Source organism: Mustela lutreola, chromosome 12, assembly GCF_030435805.1.
Source record: "Mustela lutreola isolate mMusLut2 chromosome 12, mMusLut2.pri, whole genome shotgun sequence".
Classification (NCBI taxonomy): Eukaryota; Metazoa; Chordata; class Mammalia; order Carnivora; family Mustelidae; genus Mustela; species Mustela lutreola.
Genome location: NC_081301.1, coordinates 21,474,524 through 21,496,422, shown reverse-complemented (window position 1 = coordinate 21,496,422; position 21,899 = coordinate 21,474,524). Strand labels below are relative to the sequence as shown.

At 39.9% G+C, this 21,899-nt stretch overlaps 1 protein-coding gene across 3 annotated transcripts in view; it reads left to right on the top strand.

Moving 5' to 3' along the window:
* Positions 1-9,595: 9,595 nt before the first annotated feature.
* The window catches only part of DNAJC25 (DnaJ heat shock protein family (Hsp40) member C25), a 28,786-nt gene continuing 16,482 nt past the window's right edge, over positions 9,596-21,899 (top strand). For 2 of the 3 annotated variants that reach the window (XM_059141190.1, XM_059141189.1), the window contains exon 1: positions 9,596-9,986. In XM_059141190.1, the coding sequence (XP_058997173.1) occupies positions 9,654-9,986 (333 nt within the window). In that variant the 5' untranslated portion in view covers positions 9,596-9,653. The remainder of the gene's footprint in view (positions 9,987-21,899) is intronic. The other variant, XM_059141188.1, reaches the window with a different exon arrangement.

Sequence of the window (21,899 nt, the reverse complement as noted above, 5' to 3'; positions counted from 1 at the left end):
AATAAAAATAAAAATAAATCTTTAAAGTCTGTACTTTCTCTAAACATCTTCATTGGAAAGAAATTGGTTTTCTTTCTTTTGATTCTGAATCTCCCTTATATAGCAAGAACTCAAAAATCCTGTGTTTTAAATAAAATGGAAAAAAATAAAAGGGAAAAATTTGTAGGCATAAATTTAGAAAGGAATAGAAAGCTTTGCTAAATATTTGAGGGAATTAGAAAGATGATGCTTATCTTTTTTTTTTTTTTTTTTACTTTATTTTTAAGTAATCTCTAGCCCCAATATGGGCCTTGAACTCATATCCCTGAGATTAAGAGTTGCACCACTCAGCCAGCCAGGCACTTTAAATTAGTGATTCTCAAGCTTTGGTGTCTATCAGAATCACCTGTGGGCTTATTAAAAATAAACATCATGTTGGGGCACCTGGGTGACTCAGTTGATTAAGTGGCTGACTCTTGATCTCAGCTCAGGTCCCCAACCCAGGGTAGTGAGTTCAGTTGCTGCGTTGGGCTCCATGCTGGGGGTGGAGCCTACTTTAAAAACAAGCAAGCAAACAAACAAGCATCAAACCCCTTTCAGACCTTAGGAAGTCAGAGTCTCCAGTGATCTAAATCATTATAGACACTCTACCATTCTGTACTATCATAAAATTCCATTTTCTCACTTGTGAAATGGGGATAACCTCATAGAACTGTTGTGAGGATGAAGTGACATAATGTATATTAAGCACTAAAGACTAATGTATATTAAGCACTACGTAGAACTGTTCCTAATGCACAGTAAGCACTACGTGAGTGTGACTACTATTCTTTTTATCAGGAGACAATTCTCCTTGTTTCTTCATGCTTGCGAGCAGGGGCACCGACCATTTGTGTTCTGGACGATTTTCTCCAGGTCTCTGTATGCCAGATAGCCTGGGAAGACATAAGGTCTCCCACAAGATCAGAGGGATAGGTTTGTTTTCTGTCTAGTGTAATGTCTCCCCTAGGTGCATGTGAGTGTCTGTTATAAAAGATTTGGGTGCCCTAAGCTCAGAGTTCCTCAACTGGGATGCGAATCTACTTCATCACAGCATTTACCTGGGCCCCCCCTGTGTTACCCATGGAGGGCTGGGGGGTGCAGGTGGAGAGCCAAAATGGACATGAACGTGGTGCTGCTTGCTGTGCCGTGAGTGATAAAGTCCCGTATCTCTGACCCAGGAGTCTGTGCTTTCTGCCAGCATCTGTGAAACTGTGCCAGGCTAACTGGCTAGTTTACAAAGGAAGGTAAAAACCTCTGCCCCTTCATAGTTCTTGACAATTATAAAGTATAAAAACATGCAGGCCTGTACAAAGAAACACAATGTGGCAACCAAAAGTGATTAAGAAAGAATTTCATTTTTCACTCCTATTGCTAAATGTAGATTTAAGGGATTCAATTCATAATTATCTTATTGCACAATGATGGCACCATCATCTAGCTTCTCCCATACACACATATGGTCCCCATCTTTCTCCTGGTTTGAAGGATAGTATTAATGACCCATGAAATCTAAATGTATCTGGCCATTATCCAAAACCACTGATCAGTGGCCAAGTGATAGAGTTGCAGAGTGTTTTAAGAGAATTGGCATTTCTGAATACCCTCTAGTATCTCAACTCACCCCTTGCTCAGCATCCTAGCATGTGATGTGCAATTCCCAGCATCTTACTCCCAAACACCAAACAAAATAGAATTTTGTCTCTGTCACTTCCTCAGTCCACTCAGTACCACTGACATCCTGGTGGCTGACCTATTCCTAAAAGAAACTCAGGCCACCAAGAAGGTCATCTAGGAGACTCAATTTTCATAACCTATAGATCTTTCATTGATGCGCTCTTCTTTCCCTGTTCTTGACTTGCTGGCCTTTCATTACTGTTATCATAGTGAGTATGAATTTTAGTCCAATCTAGTTCATATAAGATTTCAAGGTATTTCATTATAATTATTGCCTGGCAAATGTCTCCAGTTTCCTTGCTTCTCTCTTCCTTTATCAATCACCATGGCATAAAACTAACCCTGAATAAAACCAACTATTGACCTTTCCATGCATTCTCAGGAGCAGCTGAACATTACTGGAGAAAATTGCACAACCAGACTGACTGGTTTTCCTTGAATGATCACAAGCAACATACTGGCACACTCAACCCCACCCATGAATCCCAGTCATTCTCCAATAAATCTGCTTTTTCAAACAGTGTGATAACAGTTTTACACTTTTACTTCTGTTCTCAAACCTCAGCTCTCAAGAGATAATCTTACCCTAGGCTTCACTGAAAAAATTAAAAACCATTAGAACAGAGATCTTGGCTTTTCATGGTCAAAGTTACAAAATTCTCTGCATCTGTACCCATCTTCTCTTTTCTTCTTCTGATGATGAGGAAGCTCTCTCCTCCTATTAAAGGTTAATGAACATAGACTGTATCTCTTCTAAATTTCTTAAGCTACTTGGGTTATTTTCTCCTGCATAAGCAACCTCTTCTGTATCAACTAGAATGCTTTCCATAACAAAAAGACGAAAACCTCTTGTAGACGAAAGGCGCTCAAATTTTTATCCCCTGGCCACACTCAGGAACCAGACAGATCTGAGTGGGTATTATGCTAATTAGTAGATTCATATGTCCTTAAATTTCCCATGTAAAACCTTATCATAGTGGTTATTTCTGAAATAACTCTTCACCAAATTTCACACATTATTTAGACAAAAAGTAAATAGATTTACCTTTGCATATTGGAGATATTTCTTTACAAATGTGTTTCTTCCTTTTAAAAACAGAGCTGGGGCACCTGGGTGGCTCAGTGGGTTAAAGCCTCTGCCTTCAGCTCAGGTCATGATCCCAGGGTTCTGGGATCGAGCCCTGCATTGGGCTCTCTGCTCAGCAAGGAACCTGCTTCCCCTCCTCTCTCTCTGCCTGCCTCTCTGCCTACTTGTGATCTCTCTCTGTCAAATAAATAAATAAAATCTTTTAAAAAAATAAAAAAATATAAAAACAGAGCCAAACGCCAGTGTTTAAATGACATGATTGCTGCAAAATCCTTGTAACTATCATCCCATTATGGAGCATGCCAGGGGAGTGGGCATTGGAGCTATGTTTAGCTTTTCTCTTCTGTCTATGCAACCAATCAGGTTTATTTTCCCTACTTAGACCCTTGGATTTTTTTTTTACTATTTTATTTATTTATTTGACAGACAGAGATCACAAGTAGGCAGAGAGGCAGGAAGAGAGAGAGGAGGAAGCAGGCTCCCTGCTGAGTAGAGAGCGCGATGTGGGGCTCGATCCCAGGACCCTGGGATCATGACCTGAGCTGAAGGCAGAGGCTTTAACCCACTGAGCCACCCAGGCACCCCTAGACCCTTGGTTTTAAAAAATGCTTCATTCAAGAATTTTGAGGGAAGGCTGAGAAAAATTGAAACCATTGTAAATTGTGGAATTTAGTCATCACACATCTCTAACGGACTGAGCAGAAATGGGTAGCACCCTCTCGTGGACAGTTTGGAACTGGCATGGTCTCTTTCCAGCTCACTGGAACCAGTCAGAGGTAGAGGGCCAGGATGAGTTCTCTCCAGAATTTCTGCTCAGCAAGATTTTATCTGTGGCTCTCTGGTGGTCAACAAATAAAAAATTGGCTTCTGTCTACCTGATGACCAAGTGGGTCCAGGATATAAGCCCAGTAGGAATGGGGTATGTGAGTTTGGGAGTTGTGTGATTTTTCTTGTCGTAAATAAGAATGCCAGATGATGGAAGACTTGTAAAATGAATTTCTCCACAGAAGTCACTGAGTGGGCTGAACAGGTAAAAGGAAATTGGATGTGAGAAACAACAAGAACTAATGCAGTCAGAAATGTCCCTTCCCCCACCCTTCAAGTGGATGGCTGAGAGAAGTGATAGGGAAGAAACAGATACTACCTCTTTTTAAAAAGTAGGCATATATCAGGAAAGCAGAAGAGAGGTTATATTCATAGAATTCTGAAAAATTCAAAAACAAGTTTGGTAGGGGGGCCTGGGTGGCTCAGTCAGTTAAGGGTCTAACTCTTGATTTTGGCTCAGGTCATGTTCTGTGTTGCGAGATTGAGCCCCAGGTCAGACTCTGTTTTGGGCACACAGCCCATTTTAAGATTCTCTTTCCCTCTTCCTCTGTTAAAATGAGTTTGGCAATGAGATTTGTGGTGTTCTAACTCCATAAACCACCTCGTTCACACTAGCAGACATCTAGGCTACTAGATTTGACCTAAAGGAAGATCAAAAGCAATGCTGGTTTTGAATTAGTTTCTTTTTTCATCCCTTCCTAGTTTTATAATATTCAATTTTTTTTAAAAAGGTCTTGTAGTACTTATTCCTTGCCTTATAATTATAGATAACTTTAAAGTAGTATAATATCTCAAGTTGTATATGGAATGATTGTTTTTTTTTTAGTTTTAAGTCATTTTTTAAAGATTTTATTTATTTATTTGACAGAGAGAGATCACAAATAGGCAGAGAGGCAGATAGAGGGAGAGGAAGAGAAGCAGGCTCCCCGCTGAGAGCAGAGACCCCGCTGAGAGCAGAGAGCCGGATGCGGGGCTCGAACCCAGGACCCGGGAATCATGACCTGAGCAGAAGGCAGCGGCTTTAACCTACTGAACCACCCAGGTGCCTCTGGAATGGTTGTTTTTCAACCATTTATTGATTTGTGGATATGTAGGTGTAACTTTTGTTTACATAATTTAAATCAATTTTTGAACCAAGCAAGTCAATGTAGGTATGAAAAAAGTATGCTCAGTTTGATTGGAAAGACCTTATAAAAGTCTTATAGCCAGAAATTATAATGAGGTTTTCTCTCATTTCAGGTAAATGGAGAGTGAAGATACATTCTTTTTTTTTTTTAAATTTATCAACATTTCCTTTATTTTTTAATACATGGTAAATTGTTGTGACTGCTTTATGTATTTGAAAAGAACACATGTTCTTTTTGTTGGATACAAAGTTCTATAACAATTATTTATTTTTATATTTATTATTATATTATATATTTATTTTATTAACATACATGTTATCTAAAATTAATAATATATAATCATATACTAATTAATATATAATTATATATTATTAATTTTATATAACATATATAAATAATATATGTTATTTATATATATAACATATATAATATATATATATATAAAATAAGGAGTACGGGTCTGTGATTCATCAGTCTTGCACATTTCACAGCACTCACCATAGCACATTCCCTCCCCAATGTCCATCACGCAGCCACCCCACCCCTCCCACCCCTCTCCATTCCAGCAACCCTTAGTTTGTCTGCTGAGATTAAGAGTCTCTTATGGTTTCTCTTCCTCTCTGGTTTCATCTTATTTCATTTTTTCCTCTCTTCCCCTATGATCCTCTGCCTTGTTTCTCAAATTCCACATATCAGTGAGATCATATGATAATCGTCTTTCTCTGATTGGGTTATTTCACTTAGCATAATACCCTCTAGTTCCACCCACATCATTGCAAATGGCAAGATTTCCTTTTTTGATGGCTGCTTAATAAATGTGTGTGTGTGTGCGTGTGTGTAAATTACATATACCACATCTTCTTTATCCATTCATCTGTCGATGAACATCTAGCTTCTTTCCATAGCTTGGCTATTGTGGGTGCATGTCTCCTTCAGATCACTATATTTGTATCTTTGGGGTCAATTTCTGGGTCATAGGGTAGCTCTATTTTCAACTTTTTGAGGAACCTTCATTCTGTTTTCCAGAGTGCCTGTACCAGTTTGCATTCCCACCAACAGTGCAGGATGGTTCCACCTTCTCCATATTCTCGCCAACATCTACCGTTTCCTTGTACATACATGCTCACTGGCCTAGGACTTGTGGTCAGACTGTTCAGTAGTCATCCAGCATGGTGGTACAAATGTCACCTATCTGGCAGTATGAACTGTGACACCCTACTGCTCTAGTTGGACAGTGTAGATCTACTAGGCTAAAATCCATGGTTGTAGTGGTTTCTTATTTTTACTGTTTCACCACTGGATATATAGAAAAACCCCAAAACTCCAAATTATTTTACCATGTTTATTCAACTTGTTCATCAGTTGAAAAATATTTATTGAATGCTAGTTACATAAAGACACTATAAGAATACAAAGAATTACAAAGCATGGCCTTAGTGGTTTTTTAAAAAACTTTGTTTTCATAGCAGTTTTCGGTTCACAGCAAGACTGAGGGGAAGGTACAGAGATTTCCCATATGTCCCCTCCCCAACACATGTACAGTATTCCCTATTATCAATATGCCCCATCAGAGTGGTAGGTACATTTGCTATAATTAATGAACATACACTGAAACATCATAATCACTCCAAATCCATAGTTTATATTAGTGTTCATTCTTGGTGTTGTACGTTTTGTTTGGACAAATGTATAACGACATGGATCTGTGAATAGAGTGTCATAAAAAGTACGTTTACTGCCTTAAACATTCTCTGTGTTCTGCCTTTTCATTCCTCCCTCGAACCCCTGGCAACCACTGATCTTTTTACTGTCTTCGTACTTTTGTCTTTGTCCGAATATTATACAGTTGGAGTCATACAGTATGCAGCCTTTTCAGATCAGTTTTTTCACTTATGATATGCATTTAAGCTTCTTCTATATCTCTTAATGGCTTGGAAGCTCATTTCTTTGTAGTGCTAATACTCCATTGTCTAGAGGTACCACAATTTATCCATTTACCTGCTGAAGGACAACTTGGTCCTTCCAGGTTTCGGCAAGTATGAATAAAGCCGCTATAAACATCTATGTGCAGGTTTTTCTGCAGACATAAATTTTTAACTCTTTTGGGTAAAGGATAAATTGCACAAGGAGTGCAATTGCTGGATTATATGGTAAGACACTGTTTAGTTTTTTAGTTTTTTTTTTTTAAAGTAATCTCTATAAACCAACATGGGGCATGAACTCTCGAGCCTGAGATCAAGAGTTGCATAACCTCCAACTGAGCCAGCCAGGTGCCCCAGAATATGTTAAGTTTTATAAGAAAATGCCAAACATCTTCCAAAATGACAGTACCGTTTTACATTTCCACTAGCAATGAATGAGAGCCCCTGTTTCTCCACATCTCTGTTAGCATTGGTATTGACAGTTTTCTAGATTTTGGCCATTCTAGTAGGTATGCAGGGATAGCTCATTGTTTTAATTTGCATTTCCCTGAAGACATTAGATGTGAAGCATCTTTTGATATGCTAATTTCCATCTTTATACCTTCTTTGGTGAGGTGTCAAGATCTTTGGCCCATATTTTATCTTATTTTAAAAGATTTTATTTATTTATTTGGGAAAGAGCATGAGCAGGGGGAAGGGCATAGGGAGAGGGAGAAGCAAACTCCCCACTGAGCAGGGAGCCCGAACTGGGGTTCAATCATAGGACCCTGGGATCCTGACTTGAGCCCAAGGCAAATACTTAACTGACTGAGCCACCCACATGCCCCTTTGGCCCACTTTTTAATAATGTTATTTGTTTTCTCACTGTTGAGTTTCAAGAGTTCTTTGTATATATTGGATAACAGTCCTTGACCAGATGTATCTTTCAAAAATATTTTCTCAGTTTGTGGCTTGTCTTTCCCTTCTTTTGGCCTTGTTTTTCACAGAACAGAAGTATGTTTTCATTTTTTTTTTTAAGATTTTATTTATTTGAGAGAGAACGAGAGTGAGAGAGCACAAGCAGGGGGAGCAGCAGATGGAGAGGGAGCAGGCTTCCCGCTGAACAGGAAGCCTAGTTCAGGTCTCTGTCCCAGGACCCTAGGATCATGACCTGAGACAAGGGCAGATGCTTAATGGCTAGAGCCACCCAGGTGCCCCTTTTACTTGGATTCTTAAAACTGTCTCATAATGGTGGTCCTGAAATCTCCCAACTCATTCTCTTAGTAGAGTAATTGTTCTGATGCGCGTATTTGAAGGTGCCACTTTACTACTTAAATTTTCACACTGGCTTTCCATTGCTCTTAAAGAGCAACTTCTTCAATATGGAAGAAACTGACCTCTCACAATCTAGCTTCTTCCAATTTCATGCTCTGCACTCCTATTCCCCACTCCCAGGCATATGCGCTATCTTTTATTTCTTGAAAAACTTCACGTACTTTTCTTGCCTCTGCCTTCTTTTCCCTTCTTGGTATTTACTTCACTACTCTCTTAGTCCAAAACTCCCTCACACCCTTCAAGTCATCTTCTATTTGTCCTTTACATGTCCTGGAATTGACTCTAACGATTGACCCTGACTCTAGCAATTTCAGCTTGGTGACTCTCTTATGTGTTTGCATTAAATCACTCGCTCTCCTATCTATAGCTATATATGTATGCTATATGTCACACATGTCTCTCCCTTGTTTCATTTTCTTAAAAGAATTTATTATATCTTAAAGTTTATTATTTGCTTGTTTATTGTCTGTCATCCTGTACTAAAATATATGTTCCCTGAGATCAACAATCTTGTCTACCGGGGCGCCTGGGTGGCTCAATTGGTTGAGCGTCTGCCTTCTGCTTGGTCCCACCCAGGGCTCTGGTATGAAGCCCCACATCTGGCTTCCAGCTCAGCGGCGCAGGGAGGGGGTCAGCTTCTTCTTCTCCCTCTGCCTGCTCTTCTGCCTGCTTGTGCTGTCAAATAAATGGATAAATAAAATCGTAAAAAAAAAAAAAAAAATCTCATCTGCCTTACTCTCACCACTAGGAGCTCAGAACCTCCAACAGCGCCTACCTCATATTAGAAACTCAATGAATACGTACTGACTGAATGGTAGAAGCACATTTTTGAGGCAAAATTCTTCGTGCAATAGTAGAGTTCCATGCAATATCTGGGACATAATTATACCAACAAATTATTTGTTTTTGTCAGAAATTAAAATTTGAGTGACCTGTGTTTGTTCTGGCCACCTTATACCCCGAACACATTTAGCAATATCTGGGGACATTTTTGACTGTCATAACTGGCGTGGTGGTACTACTGGTACCTGGTGTATAGAGGGATGCTGCTAACCATCTTACAATAATACAGCTCTTATTTGGCAAAATAAATAAATAAATAAATAAATAAAAATAAAAAATTATACGTTCCAAATGTTAACCTCCACATCTGAACTAGATGGTCATGAAATTTAAGGGTCCCTAGCAGGCAGAGTCAGCGCCTAGAGCCTCTAAATTCATCTTCCTTTTGGAAAGACGGCGTAGGGTTAGTGAAAGGAAGGCGTCCGGCCTGGACACTCGGCTTTAAAATTCTGTGCACACATCTTCTTCACATGGATAACCAGACGGCAAGAGAGCCAGACTATCAATTGCCGCAGGTGAAGTAATGATGCAGGCCACGTGGAAGGTAACGCGCTCTGCACACATTGGTTACATGTGCCTCAGACACTGAGACATCCTTTAGTTCCGGTAAGAAAAACCCTCCCGCCGCTGGATCTAGGAAGGCTGTGACACACCGGAAGCGGCCGAGCGACTGAGGCGTCTTTCTCCCCTAGCAACGGTCCTGAAGGAAGTGGTTGGTGCAGTCGCGCTCTGTGCGCCTGCGCGGAGGCGCGGCCTGCTGACGTGGAGCTAGGTCCCGGAGACCGAGCCCGGCACACCGGTGAGAGCCGCTTGGCCGGTGGAGCCGCGGCGGAGGCCGGGATGGCGGCGCCGCTCGCTCCGCGCGGGGGAGCCGGCGTTGCCGGCCAGTGCTGGTTGGTGTTGCTGCCGCCCCTGTTGCTGGCGCTGCTGCTAGCGCGGTCCGCGGGGGCCCTGGTGGAGGGGCTCTACTGCGGCACGCGCGACTGCTACGAAGTGCTGGGCGTGAGCCGCACGGCGGGCAAGGCGGAGATCGCGCGGGCCTACCGCCAGCTGGCCCGGCGCTACCACCCCGACCGCTACCGGCCTGAGCCTGGCGACGAGGGCCCCGGACGGATGCCGCAGAGCGCGGAAGAGGCCTTCCTGCTGGTAGCGACCGCCTACGAGACTCTTAAGGTGAGATCTGGGGACGCGGATTGGCAGCGAGGACTCCTGGCCGGCGGAGCAGGGTTCTCGGTGACCCCGGCTCCTAGCGGGGCCACTGCCGCGACCCCTAGGATGTTTGGGATTTCCGACGTGGCAGTGCGAAAGAACCCACACGCACGGGTCATTGACAAAGATGGGAACCCCCTCGGGTCTTGGAGGACAGCTAGCCCTCTCCTTTTTGTGACAGTTTCTGTTATGCAAAGCCTTGGGTATATTGCAGTTTAGTGAAAGCACTTTAAAAACTTGCAGCTCACACTTGGAAAGCAGGGTGATTATTATTACCAAGATCTGTGATAGAATATAGGAAAGGTCTCCAATATTGAATGACTGTGATGGCGCCAATTTGACATAACTAGATTTCTGGGGATGGTATTAAATGTGACATTTAGGGGCACCTGGGTGGCTCAGTGGGTTGAGCGTCGGACTGTTGGTTTCGGCTCAGGTCATGCCTGATCTCAGGGTCGTGAGATCAGGCTCGCTCTCAGTGGGCAGTCTGTTTGGAATTCTTTCTCTCCCTCTGCCCCTCACCCGGATCTCTCTCTAAATAAATAAATAAAATCTTTAAAAAAATAAAAATAAACGTGACATTTAGCTTGGGTTTAAGGATTTAGGAAAACACTAAGAAGAACAATGAACAAGCACTCAGAAGACCGGATATTTGACTCTTGGCTCCTATATCCCAGTATGACCTTGGATAGTGACTTAATATGTCACAGTAGCTGTTTCTTCATATGTAAAATTAAAGCCATGATATCTCCTCACAAGGGTTCAGTCCTCAATAAGAATTGAATAAATGTGAGAAATCCCCTATACAGGACCTGCAAATACATACTTAATGACTTGGGGCTCAAGACTCAGAAGTTCTGTCAGGAAAAATTTTGTGAATATGGGTGTAGTCATTTGACAAAGGTTTTTATCAAGTCCTTTGGAGATGGGGAGATGTACCCTGTTCCTGTTTTCTTCTGCTACTGCAAAAATCAAACCATATAAGGAATCACAAAGTATAAATCATATTTGATGGAAGTGTTACTGCTTTAAGGGTCCCATCATGCTAATGTAACAGCAATTGTAGTCCTACGGTGTTTCTTTCTAGCTTTTTTTTTTTTTTTTTTTTGAGGTGAAGTTTTCCATGTTGCTTTGTAATCTGTTTTTAATGACTACTTCTAGTGGGTATACTATAATTTAACCATGGATTATTTGTTCAGAACAGCTTTCCAGAGCTGAAAATACTGAATCAGGGACCTATAGGCTCTTCATTCATGCTTTCCAGTGTAGTTTATATAATATGGATTCCTATAATGAGTATGCCAAGTTCACTGTATTCTCCCTAGCACTGGTGAGATTTACTTCTCACTGGCAGTTGACTGAAGAATGGGTGGGGACTAGGGAAAGTGCAGACACCAGAGGGTTAGTTGCTTATTATTTATTAAAGTGATTGAGGAAAGACTTCAGAAAAATGGGAAAGAACTTCTCCATCCAGGGAAACCCAGCATCTAAAGTCCCAATCTTTGTTCTTCTGCAGTGAAGAAAGGTAGTCCTCCAGACAAGCAGCCAGAAGGCTCTGGTGACACATAAGGAAGCCTTGGGAGGATGGAGAACTTCCAGAAGACAGGGCAGCAGAAACTCTGGCAGCTGCTGCCTTCTTTTGGGTTTGGGAATGGGTAGGTTTGGCATGAGAGTGGTGAACATGTTAGTAAGATATGAACCAAGAAAGACAGACAGTAGAGAAATTTTGCTGGGAGGAACCCCAACACTCTATTCTTGCCATTTTCTCGAAGAGACAAATTTGGAGGTTGATTTGATGAATCTGTAATGGTTGCCTCTAAAAGTTTCTTCCCCTAAAGTTTAATACTGATTTGTCAGTGAATAAAAGCTTGATAAAATAATTTGTCCACTTTGGGGCAGTTAAAAACTGGTACGTCTGGAGAAAGTAACATGTTTAATCTTGATCCCAACAAGAGGTTTACAGTACTACAAATGTCTCTAAGCAGGAAACAAAAATTGGAGTTACACTGATGGAGGAGGGAGTGAGAGAAAATGCTATAGTTTCCTCAGCCCCATTCAGTGTTACTGTCAGAGGAAAGGGATGTTTGGGGATGGTTTGGACCCTTGAAAACCAGACCTGAGTTCCATGAAAGCTATTTTAAAGTTACAGAGATGGACTTCTAAGTGGAACACCTCCAGAAACTTTATTGTTCAGACTTCATTGCAGATGCTCTCTCCTAAAATGAGGAAAAGGACTTTGATTTGCTGTATGTGGAATTTATTTTTTTTTTATTTTTTATTTTTTTTAAGATTTTATTTATTTATTTGTAAGAGAGAGAGTGAGAGCGAGCACAGGCAGACAGAGTGGAAGGCAGAGTCAGAGGGAGAAGCAGGCTCCCTGCGGAGCAAGGAGCCCGATGTGGGACTCGATCCCAGGACGCTGGGATCATGACCTGAGCTGAAGGCAGCTGCTTAACCAACTGAGCCACCCAGGCGTCCCGTATGTGGAATTTATTAAAAACAAACAAAGTGGTCAGATTTTATTTCTGTCATAATGGAAAATTATGAGTAAGCTGCCAGAGAATATCATTTCTGGATAATGTAGAGATCTAATGAACTAGAGTCATCCAGTTTGGATAGCCTCATCTTCCAAATTATCCCCTTGAGGCAATGAGGATATAACCACTACTTTACTCAAGTTATATCTGTAGGCTAGAATGAGGGCAAGAAGTCCATGTGGCCTTTGCTAAGAGCAGGTCAGATAGAATAGTGGGAGAAGTTGATGAGTTCCAGTGGCTCTGGAATGGAGATACAGAAGCCTGTATGGAATTCCACTATCATCTCATGGATGTAGCAGATGTCTGCCTGGGACCGCTTCATTTCTGTTTGCTATTTTTGTTTTATGCTATATCTTTCTCCATAAAGAATAATAGTAAGCCCTGTGAAAGGTGTACTTATCTAAGGAGCCAGCCAAAAAGGAGGGAGGGACGTGGGAAGACTATGTCATCCTTCATAGCCATGTGCAATTATTGCTGGCAGATGGAAGATGAAGCTGATTTTATGTTTTGTTTTGTAAAGTGCACAAGTAGATTCCATTTCTGGAACAGTGTATCCAACAGAAATTGTTCCTTTTCTTGAACTCTGAAATAATTTAATTGTAAATTCCCTGGAGCTGAGAGTCTTCTTTCTCCCTCCCCCCATGGTTTTTTTTTTTTAAGATTTATTTATTTTAGAGAGAGAGAGTGTGCTCACACGCATGTGCACACACGAGCGGTGGGGGAGGGGCAGAAGGAGAGGGAAAGAGAATCTCAAGCAGACTGCACACTAAGTGGAGAGCCCAATGAGAGGCTCAGGCTTACCACCTTGAGATCATAATAGGAGTCAACAAGTATGAGGCTCAACTGACTGCACCACCCAGGTGCCCCTACCACCATAATTTTTTTATAATCTTTTAATTTCTCTTATTAGTTTGTTCAACTCTCTTAATCTTTTTAATGTATGTGATATAAGAAGCTATATTATATTTTCATTATAACCTTATAGTGGTATGTATCAAAACTTCTAATAATCAAGGATCTGTGAATATTGATAATACATGTATCACCAAAATGGGAATTTATATTTGTGAAATATAGTAGATTTATGGCTCTGAGGTTTTGTTGGTCAAATACATGCCTCTTTGAGAGAGAGAGGGTTGTGTTTTGTTGTGTTTTTGATGATGGTTGTTAAAAAAGTACACTAACATGATTTAAATACAGTTGGTGAAACAAGAAGATACTATCACACTTGACCATTGTTATTTTAGCAACACAGATTCTACCTGTGCATAGAGAGATTGAGGAAAACGAGAAAAAGAAGGATGGGTAATAATGGAAGGCAAAGGCACTGGTCAGATGCTTTCATCAAGTCATGCTTAGTTCATATTCTCAAGTAACTTAAAATTGCAGTTCTCAGCAGCACTTTAAACCATTATGATCTCACACACTGCTTTATATTTGCTTCATAATGTAAGCAAAGTTAAGACAATGAAATAGTATTTAGTGTATTTGACTACTGGGGATTCAGGGAATTCGTGGACTTTGGAAGTTAAGTAAATGGACTCTCACTTGCTGTGTCAACATTAGATCTTTTTATGTGGATATAGCACTTATCACACTGCATTGTAAATACTGAGAAGCCCTCCCCTCTCCACTAAACCATCTCCTTGCCTTTTTGTTTGTATATCCATGGCACCTAGCCCAGTGTCTGGCACATCAGATAATGAATGTTTGTTAAATGAAAGACTGGTATCTGGAGATAGATTGAGTGGATTTCTGACATTTTGACATTGTTATGTGAAGCTTACTGTGGCATTTTTATCCTAAATGTAGTTTTAAAGAGTGGTACAGATAAAGTAGATTGGATGACTATGAATGAAAAATTCCCACATGAGTGAAAAATTGCCTTCTATTTTTAAGGAGAAGTTCTGTTTTGTTTTTTAAGTGAGAACATTGATCCTTTTTGAATACAGATAAGAGTTGGATGAAGTAGATGAAATAAAGATGGCCTGGAAATCAACAAATGATGGAACAGGTGGAAAGAATGTACTTAGAACATGGGAAAATAGACTAACAGCATTTTGTAAAATCACAAAAGAACAGAAAAAGTCTTGGCAGTATTACTGGCTTGAAGGTTATCTGATAAGGTAACATAAGTAGTGAGAGCCTTTTACTACTCTACCCTTGTCTTGGCAGGGAAGTCACAGAACACTTTAGTTTCTTTTTATCAGCATGATTGATGTAGCAGGCATTTAGCACTTATGAAGAATGTGGCACGGGGTGGAGGGGGGTGGATTCTGAATGCCCAGCCCTTTTATGTTACTGTTCATTGTTCCTTCTTAGTTTATTCTACTCAATCCTTTCTGTAACTGGTACTGAGGTGGGCGCTAGGGGACGAAATCATAACAATCAAAAGAGCACAGTTCTTCCCTTTAAGCTTTTAACATAACAAGAAGACAGATACTTATTGTTTGGTTAATATTTATTTAAGTTATATAATAAAGATACATGTAGATTATATTACAGCACTGAAAGGATACAATTATTTCTTCTTTGGGGATTGGAAGAAGAATGTACTCTTTGGTCTGGATCTAGAACAGTCATTACAGGTTGACAGTGAAGGGACATTTCTGGTAGAGGGAAAACTTGATCAACAAAAACATGGAGACATGAATGTGCAAGACTTATCCAGGAATAAGGTGTAGTTTCCTGAGGTATCATATAATAGTGAGTGTTTTCTCTGCCAGTGATCACTTTTATTGTATTTCTCCCAAGGACTCTCTGTTTTGGGGAAAAATAGCTAACTGAACTTCTTAGTATTACTGTTTCTTTTTCAGCATTGATCCAGATTAATCATTCATAGTAATTGGGTATTTGTAAAAATAATAAACATGTAAATTTCTATTACAGTGTGATGCTGATAAACAGAGAAATTAAGTAAACTTGTTGGCAGATGGTTTTCATTTCACATGTCAACTCTGATTGGTCATGACTCCCTGAAACATTTGCAAAGGTTTTGAGTCCTGTCTGGGTTTAGTGGAAAAGATGAGATGATCGATAGTGATTTCTCCCATGGGCCCAGAAGAAGGGTGTGGTACATTTCTGCTGTGAATCCAAAAGTGCTCTTTATTTTTTACTGATAACGTAATTTTAGCTGTTATTCCCTACTTAGGGCAAAGGTTGACTGTACACCAAATATGTTTAATTTTAGTTCTGTGATGACACATGATGTTATCAACAACCAATCAGAGCTTCTGATTGACATAAAAACTACTGAGTTGATATAATTCTGGCCAGAAGCTGAGCACTTGAGATTTTAAATTAGCTTGTGGGGATTTATCATAGATAAAAGAACATTTTGAGATATTCACAGCACAAAAACCTTTACTGCATTTTTCACAGCTATTAGAGGATCTAGTACTTCTAGGTTAGAAGCCTGTCAGGTAAATGGTAGGGAAAATGTTTCAGGAGACTGGAACATCTTTGGGATCAGTTTGATGTTTGATGAACAACCCTTTAATCTGTGTTTAGGAGTTTGAACTTTATGTATTGAATAGTGGCCAGACGTTTTAAAGTGGAGAAATAACACAGTCTGATGTTTCTTTCAGAAAGAAAATTCTGGTAGCAATATTGAGAATGGGTTTGGGAAGGCTGGAAGGTTCCTGTCTGAATTCATTTCCACCATTTTCTGGAATCTCAATTCCTCTTTGGTAACTTGAAAACTTCTTAGTTGGTGTATTTCAATTCATTTTGCTACAGTCACACTTACCTTCTTTTTTTTTTTTTTTTTTTTTTTTTTTTTACTGTGGGCCATCTTCACTTCATTTCCTTATCTTTCCAAGAAGGTACTGTAGACTGATGTATACCAGCATTGTAATGGAATTGCTCTTAAGGCGGATAGTGGTGTTCTAAGTGTTAGATTTGAATGCTGCTCTTCATTTCTCCCTCCTGGAACTATCTGTGGCATTTGACGTTGTTGGCCATATAGCTCTTTAAGCTGCTCTCCTTTGAATCCCTCAGTGTTATTCTTTCCTGTTTCTCCTATCTTTCTAGTTGTGTTTTTTCAGTCTTCATAGTCTTCTTTTCTTCTCCCTACACCTTAAACATTGCTTTTCCTTAGAGTTCTGTCCTTTGGTATTCTTTTCTTTCTGTTTTCCAAGCTCTTCCTGATGAAACTCAATCATATCTGTGACAACTCTAAAATCTGTGTATTCTCTAGGTTCATATTTTCAGTTGTGGTCTTATTTGTGGCACAGCTACCTAAAATTAAACGTTTTGGAAATCAATCTTGTTATGTTTGCTAAAGCATAACCGAAGAGAGAAGCAGACTCTGCACTAAACACAGTGTGATGTGGTGCTAATCTTACCACCCTGAGATCATGACCTGAGCCAAAACTAAGAGTTGGACACTTAGACTGTGCCACCAAGGTACCCCTGTCATGAGAATCTTAAGAGATTACATACATATGCTTTGGGGCACAGAGTAACATGGTCCACACAGTGATTATAATTAGAAAATTTCAGGGCACCTGTGTGGTTCAGTCAGTTGAGCACCTGCCTTTGACTCAGGTCATGATCCCATGGTCCTGGCATCGAGTCCTGCATCAGGTTCCTTGCTCAGCAGGGAGCCTGCTTCTCCTTCTGTCTGCGGCTCCCCCTGCTTATGCTCTCTCTCACTCTCCCTCTGACAAATAAAATCTTAAAAAAAAGAAAGAAAGAAACTTCACTGTTAATCCTCAATATGATTGGTTGTTTAACTCCCTTGATCATTAAGTCTTACTTATTATACTTTTTAGTCTCTAAAATCTCTTTCTCCCTCATTCTCCTCTTTACAATATTGTCAGAGTGAACTTTCAAAAAATAAACACAACTATTCAGTGCTATTGTTCTCATTCTTTAAAACATTTCATTTTTGATAGCACAGACAACACTCTAGCACTTTAGGATGGCATATGATGTCCTTTCTACAGTTCTTATCCAAATCAGTTTTTTTTGGCCACATTTAGTACACCTTTCTTCCTGAATTTCCCTAGTGCTCAAGCTTCAGTGAATTCTTCCTATTCATTGATGCTTCTGTACCTTAACACTTGCTGTTACCTTGGTCTGGAACAAGGTTTAACTACATCGTACTTGCTTTTCAGGATCCAGTACTCGTTTCTTCTCTGCTGTGGATCCCATTACCAGTTGATCTCAGGCAGGGTTAGTTAGTCCTTTATTGTTTAGCACATCAAATTGCATTTTTCTTGCTTGTTAGATTCTTCTAGATGGGAAAGTTCCTGAGACCAGGACATTATCTTATCTTTTTATTCTCCCTTGAGTCTAAAACAAGACTTAATGCCCTGCATAATTATTTGCTGAATTGGAAATAACTAAGTTTTCTAAAAGCTCAAGTAACCAAGTGGATGGTGATACTCTACTCTTAACTGAAACATGGAGGGACAGATTTGGGTTTTGAGCCTGTTTACGTTGAGATATTTATGTTACATTTAGGAAATGCTTAGGAGATAGTTGAAAATAGGACACAGGAAAAGCAGATCTGAGTGTCACTAGTAATTTGGTGATACTGCAAATCATGGAAATTGTTGAGGCCACATGTAGATAGAAGAGAAGACATATGAGAAGATAGTTCCACTAGTGACTAGGGTCAAGGAACAAGAAGAGAAATAGAACTGATAGCAGTTAATTTTCTTCCTCTTTAATAAGATGTAATGGCTTGGAAATAAATTTAGGGAAACAGATATTATTTTTTTAAGGATCATTTATATATATGTATTTCTTTAAAAATGGGGTTAATAAATTTTCTTTAAAAGATTTATTAATTTTTTTTTTTTTTTTGAGAGAGAGAGAGGGAGAGTGAGTCGCAAGCAGACTCCACACTGAGTGTGGAGCCTGATGGGAGACCAATCTCATGATCCTGAGATCATGACCCAAGCCAGAACCAAGAGTTGGTTGCTCATCCAACTGTGCCACCCAGTCACCCCAATGGGATTAGTACATATTTTTAAGAATGAACAAAAGAGGACGCCTGGGTGGCTCAGTGGGTTAAGCTGCTGCCTTCGGCTCAGGTCATGATCTCTGGGTCCTGGGATCAAGGCCTGAATCGGGCTCTCTGCTCAGCAGGGAGCCTGCTTCCTCCTCTCTCTCTGCCTGCCTCTCTGCCTGCTTGTGATCTCTCTCTGTCAAATAAATAAATAAAATCTTTAATTAAAAAAAAAGAATGAACAAAAGAGAGGGAATTAAGATAGTGGAGGACTAGAGGACCCTAAATTTGGTCCCTCAAACAGCTAGATATTTATCAAATCATTCTGAACACCTGCAAAATCAACTGGAAATCTGAGAAAAGAAATGCAATTCTACAGATAGGAAAGCAATCACTTTTGCAAGGTAGGAGATGGGGAGACTTGAATCTGAGATGATATATTGGAGGCTATGATGAAGGGGAGGGAGCTTGCTTAAGAAGGCTACCACAGGGCACCTGGGTGGCTCAGTTGGTTGGGCGACTGCCTTTGGCTCAGGTCATGATCCCAGAGTCCTGGGACTGAGTCCCACATTGGGCTCCCTGCTCCATGGGGAGTCTGCTTCTCCCTCTGACCTTCTCCTCTCTCATGCTCTCTCTCACTGTCTCTCTGTCAAATAAATAAATAAAATCTTAAAAAAAAAAAAAAGGCTACCACAAAGCATTATAAGCAGTGGAACACAAAATCAGAACTTTTAGAAGCCTGCTACAGTGTGGTAGTCCCTGGCTTAAAGGTGCCTAGGTGGCAAAACAGGGCAGAATCCCAGGTGGGAGTTTGGTATCAGGATCCCTGGAGTCACAAGAAGAACAGGGGTGCCTGAGTGTGGCAGGTTTCCCAGGTACAAGAGTGGGGAACATGGCTGAAAACAGCAAGTTTAGGTGCTGGCTTACTGCTCTGGGTTGCCATAAACCCAGGAACTGCTACACAGTTGTGTAGCAGCTCTCTTGGCTGGTGTCAAGCAAAAGGCAGAAGCATGGTGGGAGGAATAGCACAGGTCTGTGTGACCAGAAACTGTAAAATGTGGAGTTTTGAAACTCAGTGGTGTGCCTGGGATAAAAATGCTTGATCCCAGGCCGGGTGAATGCAGAGTTCAGACAGAAACCAGGGAGATGAGAGTGATTGACTGCTTTTCTGTGAGAGCCCACTGGTCTGAACTTTCAGCTTTAGGACTAGAGAGCAGGGTGCTGCCATTTTTTCCCCACCCATCAGTGCTGAAGCCTTCAGAGAGCAAAACAGTGCCACATAGTGGAACCGAGAGCAGCTTGTGCTGAGCCTGGGCCCCTGGCAAGGGAGGCACATTTCTACTAGGACAAGGCACTTGAGAATCAGTGCCATAGGCCCCTCCCCCAGAAGATGACCAGGAACAAGTGGCTTGCACCAAATTTACTGATCATAGATGGCTACAGCTCTTGGGGAAAATAGTATATATAGCATTTGTGGTTTTTTTTTTTTTTATTCTTTAGTCTTTCAGTATCCTTTTCTTGTTATTATTTTTTCAATTTCTATTTTTATATATATGTATACATATATTTTATTCTTTGTTTCTTTTCCTTGTATTTTATTTTTGTGTATATATATATATATATATATATATATATTTGTGTGTGTGTGTGGTGTGTGTATGTATATAAATTTTCTTTCTTATTTTGAGATCTAGTTTCCCTTAACAAGCAGACCAAAACACACCCAGGATCTAGTGTTTTGTTTTATTTTTTTGTTTCTTATTTATTTTTCTTCTTGTTTTTGTTTTTTTCTGATTTATTTTGTGTGTGCATTTTTTTTCTGTTGTTATTGTTATTGTTTTTCTCATTCTTTCTTCTATTCTTTTCTGGACAAAATGATGAGACTGAGAAATTTCCCCCAAAAGAAAGAACAGGAGGTAGTACTCACTGCCAGGGATTAAATCAGTATGAATATAAGTAAGATGTCTGAACTAAATTTAAAACAACTATTATAACGATACTAGTGGGCTTGAAAAAAGCATAGAAGACACTATAGAACCCCTTACTGTAGAAATAAAAGAACTAAAATCTAGTCAGGCAGAAAATAAAAATGCTATTACTGAGATGCAGTCCCAAATGGAGGCTATAAAAATGAGGATGAAATAGACAGAAGAAAGAGTCAGTGATGTAGATGATAAAATGGTGGAAAATAAGCTGAAAAGAAGAAAGAAAACTACTGGATCTTGAAAGGAGACTTAGAGAACTCAGTGATTCCATAAGTGAAATAATATCCAAATAATAAGGGTCTCAGAAGATGAAGAGCAGGAGAGAGGGGCAGAAGGTTTATTTGAACAAATTATAGCTGAGAACTTCCCTAACCTGGGGAAGGAAAGAGGCATTTAAGTCCAGGAGGCACAGAGAACCACCCCCCTCAAAATCAGTAAAAATAGTTCAACATTTCAACATATAATAGTGAAGTCTGCAAATGTCAAAGATAAAGAGAAAATTCTGAAAGTAGTTTGAGGCAAGAGGCCCTTAATCTGCAAGGGAAGAAACAAGGCTGGCAACAGACCTGTCCACAGAGACCTGGCAGACCAGAAAGGACTGACATGATATATACTCAATAAGATAATGGGAAAAATATGCAGCCAAGAATACTTTATCCAGCAAGAATTCAGATTAGAAGGAGAGCTAATGAGTTTCTAGGACAAACAAAAACTAAAGGAATTTGTGAACAGTAAACCAGCCCTGCAAGAGCTATTAAAGGGGATCCTTTGAATGAAGAGAGAGCCCCAAAGTGACAAAGATTAGATAGAAACAGAGAGAATGTACAGAAACAGTGACTTTACAAGTAATACAATGGTAGTAAATTCATATCTTTCAATAATGTAAATGGAGTAATGCTCCAATCAAAAGACACAGGGTATTAAAATGGATAAAAAAATAAGACCCATCAATACACTGTTTATAAGACATTCAATTTAGACCAAAAGACACCTCCAGAGTGAAAGTGAAGGGTTGGAGCACCATTTATCATGCCAGTGAATATCAAAAGAAAGCTGGAGTAGCCATCCTTATATCAGACAAACTAGAGTTTAAACCAAAAACTATACTGAGAGATAAAGAAGGGCACTATAGCATAATAAAAGGGTCTATCCAACAAGAAGATTAACAATTGTATATATTTATGCCCCTAACTTGGGAGTAGCCAAATATATGAACCAATTAATAACAAAATTAAAGAAACTTACTGATGATAATACAATATAATAATAAAATAATAATGTCTGTCATAGCAAAATATAGATCAGTTAAACAGATCAACAAGGAAACAAGAGTTTTGAATGATACACTGGACCAGGTGTATTTAACAGATATAGTCATCCTAAAGCAACAGTATAC